The 5,522-nt window shown below is 38.0% G+C and overlaps 1 protein-coding gene across 1 annotated transcript in view; it reads right to left on the bottom strand.

The window, feature by feature from the left end:
- Window positions 1-1,113: 1,113 nt before the first annotated feature.
- Mrpl1 (mitochondrial ribosomal protein L1) overlaps window positions 1,114-5,522 on the bottom strand; it is an 82,620-nt gene continuing 78,211 nt past the window's right edge. The window contains exons 8-9 of the mRNA XM_008843690.3: window positions 2,253-2,334; window positions 1,114-1,307 (exon numbers count right to left, since the gene is read on the bottom strand). Of these exons, the coding sequence (XP_008841912.1) occupies window positions 1,180-1,307; window positions 2,253-2,334 (210 nt within the window). The 3' untranslated portion in view covers window positions 1,114-1,179. The remainder of the gene's footprint in view (window positions 1,308-2,252; window positions 2,335-5,522) is intronic.

The raw sequence follows: 5,522 nt of genomic DNA, 5'->3' as shown, positions 1-5,522 counted from the left end.
GTTGTCATGTGGGTGCTGGGAATCAAACCCATGGTGACAGTATGCACAACTCCTGTGCAAACTCATGTGGGTGCTGGAAATCGACCCAGGACCTCTGCAAGAGCAATCAGTGCTCTTAACTACTAAGCCATCTCTCCAGCCCAACCTCTGTCTTCTTATTAGATTCTACAACCATAATCAAAACCTTTCTAGCTTCATGAGGATGTTCATTCGACAAATGCTAACCAAACACCTATCATGTTATTAAGCAGAGGAATTCATGATCAAATGGACAAATGTATCAAAATACTACACACAGGGAGCTGTACATGAGTGGGAAGTATGCTAATATATTATTGCAGATTCCTAAGAGACGCACAGACTTCTTCCAGTGGCTTAAGTCATTTTCTGTATTTTAGCTACCACAAATGCTACCAGAATTCCTTAGAATGAACATTTCTTGGAAAACATTTTTTTTTCTTTAGTTATGTTGATGAGCTGAGGAGATGGCTCGTCAGTAAAGTGCTTTTCAGAGGCATGAGGACCTGAATTTGGATCTCTGGTACTCAGGTAAAAATCTGGGCCCAATGGAACATGTTTGTAACCCCAGTATGGGGATGGTAGAGACGTGGATCCATGCAGCTGCTGGCTAGTCTAGCTGCATCAGTGAGCTCCAGGTTCAGTGTCTCAAAAAATAAAGTGGAAAGCAACTGAGGAAGACACTCAACTTTGACCTGTGGACCCCACATCCCTATGTATACACATACATATATACACCTCCCCTTCCCACCCCCCACAAAATAAAAGTCATGTTTGTGATAAAGCCCATGGCTACATTCTCTACCTTGTTGGAAATGAAAGTGTTATTACTCCAGTTGGTTGTGTCTCCCAAAGGAATGTTATTAAACTAGAAATTGCTCTAGACAATTTTCTACCAAAATACAGAATACTGATGCTAAGAAAGAAAATGTGACAAGGTCTAGACCAGAAAAATACAAACAGAAAATTTAAAAACAAAGAAAGTGTGACAGATTCTAAAAGAAAGATATTTCTTTCCTTGTTTTTGAAACTATAAGAACGTTTAGTGTTAAAATTTACTTTCAAATGTAGTGATGAAGAAATCACAAGACCAAATGTAGGAATTATACAGTTTTATAATTTCCTCTGTTGTTTTTTGATCTACCTAAAAAATTTCACAGCTCAGTCCTTTCCAGCAGCTCCTTTGTTATTTTCTTTGCTATCAACTGTTTTGGGCAACAATGGGTCAGTCTTCAGGAGCAATCCTTCACTGGTTGAACTACGGAGGAACATGCGGACTACAAAGGGACCTAGAAACAAAGATAAAAACCAACTTTGATTTTTTTTTATGTACAGTCCTACAGATCAAGTACACATTTATAAAATAAGAAACCTTACAGGACTCATATATTTTACCTGCAAAGCATCATATTGCTGAATTATGTTTTAAGTTAGAAGGAAAGACAGTTTCATTGCTAGAATAAGGACAAACTAGCTGTGCTAGAAATTCATCCTTGAAATGACACACTCACTAATAATTCATTCCTTTCTTCTCCATGTTCACCTAGAATGTCTTCATGGCAAAGTCAACAATGAGGGAAGCAGGTGGTAATATTTACCTTTAATGGAAATACTCAAATACTTAGCTAAACAGTCAGCACAGGTGCTACCTTTGAGTTAACGAAGAGTTGATAAAGCACTCTATGAATTAAAAAGATTTTCATGGGGCTGGAGAGATGGCTCAGTGGTTAAGAGCTGTGGCTACTCTTGCAGAAGACCTGGGTTCAATTCCCAGCATCCACAAGGTGGCTAACAACCATCCATAACTTCAGTTCTAGGGGATCCAACATCCTCTTCTGACCTCCATGGGTATTGTGTGACAAAGGTACACTTATATACATGCAGGCAATACACTCATACACATAAAATAATTTTTTTTTAATTTAAAGCTTTTCATAAGAATAATGCTAAGGGGCTTCATTTAAAATGGAAAAAACAGAAGAAAAATTAATGTTTACGGAATTTATTGTGCATTATTCCACTCCTGCTATCCCGTAAGATCAAAGTTCTCTATGGGATACAAAAACCCACATATACACGATGACTATGGCCATAATCAGGATGACAGAATTAACAAGGGAGATACTCAATCACCAACTCTGGGATTGGGATTAAAGGCACTGGCACCACACCTGGCTTGACATTTTAAAGTATCATAGGGCTTTAAAAAAGTCTGCCCTGACCCAGCTACTCACCCAGATTCAGTGGTCTGTGCCTACAGACATCATTAATTACTGCTTGCAGATTGGCAGCTATCTGGTCACTTGGCATATCCAACTGAAAGAAAAGAATACATACAACTTTACTTTCCCATCAAAGTGGGGCAAGGTCACAGTTAGGGTAACTTTATCAGTATTTATTCTAGATGCATGTTTTAAGTATTCATCTTACATAATGACTTATTAAGAAGTTCTATAAAAGAAAAAAAAACTAAACAAAAAGCTCTATAATTCTTTTAAAAAGAATTTATACATTGGGCTGGAGAGATGGTTCAGTGGTTAAAAGCCTTGCAGAGTGGTTAAGAGCAGCTCTTGCAGAGGACCTGGGTTCAATTCCCAGCACCCACATGGCAGCTAGCAACCATCTGTGACTCCAGTTCCAGGGTATCTGATGCCCTCTTCTGGACTCCGTGGGCACTGCACAACAGAGGTGCCCTTACATACATGCAGGCAATACACTCATACACATAAAAAATAAAAATTATAAATAAAAAAAGAATCAAAGAATCTACACGTCATTACATGTGAAGACTTATTCAACATATTTACATATCAAGACTTACTCTATAGAATATATTAGAGAAGTGTGTTTTTAAGTTTTTCTACTTGAGGTTCTTTGATTTCCACATAATTTCACCAAAGCAGATCTTGGTTAACATACCATTCAACTAGCCCCAGAACTAGGAATACTTTTCTCTTAAAGTTATTTTTAGCTGGGCGTGGTGGTGCACGCCTTTAATCCCAGCACTTGGGAAGCAGAGGCAGGCAGATCTCTGTGAGTTCAAGGCCAGCCTGGTCTACACAGTGAGTTCCAGGATAGCTGGGGCTACAGGGAGACCCTGTCTCAAAAAGACCAAAAAAAAAAAAAAAAGTTATTTTTAAATTTAGTTGTGTGTACATAGTGTATGCATGTGTGCACGTGTATGTTGAAGCCAGAAGCTAACATCAGATGTCTTCCTTCTTCCTCTGTCGCTTTCTATCTTACTTGTTGAGCTGGTCTCTCATTGAATTTGGAACTTACCATTCCGTGAGGCTGACTGGCTAGTGAGCTCCAGAAACCCTCCTGTCTCTGTCTCCCAAGAGCTGGAGTTATAGATATTTGCCACTGTGCCCGAATTTTATGTGAGTGTTAGGGGTCTGAATTCAGATCCTTATGCTTACATAATAAGCACTTTATCCACCGAGCAATTGTTCTAGTCCTTGATTTACTGTAAATGAAGAAAATGTCTAGAAGTTAATGCTTTGATGAGTTCAAAATAAAACCACTTGGTTGTTGGGTATGGTGCTGTATGCTTTTAATCCCAGAACTCCAGAGACAGAAGCAGGCAGAACTCTGTGAGTCAAGTCCAGCCTGGTCTACATAGCAACTTCCAGGTCAGCTAGAGCTATAGGGAGACCCTGCCTCAAAACAACAACAACAACAACAACAACAAAACCCACAAAATACCCACTTTGTTACCTATATTCAGAGAGTACAAATCTCACAGTCATTTTTAGGATATTGTGTTAACACTATAATTTTTCCAATACTCTAGGATAAACCAATAATCTTGCCATTTAGCAAAAAAAATATAGAAATAGTGAGTCCTACTCATAAAATTCAACTTAGACTCTTGAAAAGACCTTGCATTTATTAATTACATTCAATGAATGTTGTTATTCTTAAATATACCAAATTCATTTACATTCAAATGTTTATGGAGGATTTTGCATTGTACCAAGTGAACTTCATATAAACCTTCATATAAAACTTACACTGGCATAACTAGCAAGAAAAATCATATTAAAACCACTCAGGTTTAAATAAATTTTCGTTTTATTAATGATTCTGAAACCATTGTGGGAAATGTGCTATATAAACATAAAAAGAATTATTCCAAAAACATTATTCTCTAAATTTCCTCAAACAACGTTTCCTTGACACCTACCTAGGACATGATACAGACCCTAAATGAGAAAGTTTGGATGTTACTGGAAGAATCCTCACTCTATTCCAATCCACTAGTGGGAGTTCTGAGAGGGAAAAAAAAAAAAAAATCAAAGCAATGCGTAGTCCACAGACTTAACTCGCAGTGGCTGAGGACATCAGCAGGCGCCCTCTTTTCTTTTGGTGATCTCTTAATTCTCCTCACTGCACATTGTGACCATCACAGCTCTAATAAACTTTGTGGGGAAAAAAAAAACAAAAACCTGGTAACTTTAAATTTAGAAAACAGAAGAAAAAGCAACATGTCCAACATACCTTTTTCTTTTAATTTTTTTAAAGTTAGTATACAAAGTAATGGGTCTCATTACGGCATTTTCATATGCATGTGTCTTTATACTTTGCTCTTCTGCATCCGCCTCCCCCTCTGCCTTCCTGCACCCTCTCAAGGCCCTCTTCCTGGTCTCTTTCCTTCCGCTAAGCACCCCTTTCTCTTTTCATGTCACATGTGTTCCTGCCCTCCTTCCTCCTTCCCCTGCTACCTACCCCTAAGATAGCTTTTTCTCCTTTCACAGTAATGTATGTATTTTCATCACACACACACACACACACACACACACACACACACACACACCACAATTTAAATCTAGACTCCACATATGAGAAGAACTAGATATATGTCTGAGTCTGGCTTTTTGGCTTAACATAATGTTGTCCAGCTAGATCTGTTTTCCTGAAAATGTGATTTCATTTTTCTTTATGACTGGATAAAATTCTATTGGGTATATGAACTACATTTTCTTTCCTTTTTTTTTCTTTTTTTAACAACCAGAATATATAATGAACTCAAAAAACAGAGAACCAAGACAAGAAGCAACCCAATTAAAAGATGGACTAAGGAACTGAGCAGAGAGTTCTTAAAAGAAGTAAAGATGGCTATGAAACATCTTAAAAGATGTTCAACATCACTAATAATTAGGGAAATGCAAATTAAAACCACTTTAAGATTTCACCTCACCCCAGACAGAGTGGCTAAGATCAAGAAAACAAATGATACCAAATGTTGGAGAGGATAGGGGGAAAGGGGAACACTCACCCACTGCTGGTGGGGCTGAAAACTGGTTCAACCCCTATGGAAAGCAGTGTGGAGAACTCTTAAAAAACCAGAAATGAACCTACCATTTGACCCAGTTATACCACTCCTTGGCATATACTCAAAGAACTCATCCTATTGCAGAGATACATGTACATCGTTTGTTGCTGCTCTTTTCACAATAGCTAAGAGATGGAAGCAACCTAAGTGTCCCTCAGTTGATGAGTAG

Source organism: Nannospalax galili, unplaced genomic scaffold (assembly GCF_000622305.1).
Source record: "Nannospalax galili isolate Female #2095 unplaced genomic scaffold, S.galili_v1.0 scaffold440, whole genome shotgun sequence".
Classification (NCBI taxonomy): Eukaryota; Metazoa; Chordata; class Mammalia; order Rodentia; family Spalacidae; genus Nannospalax; species Nannospalax galili.
The sequence above is the reverse complement of the archived record's forward strand: the minus strand, read 5'-3'. Positions and strand labels throughout refer to the sequence as shown.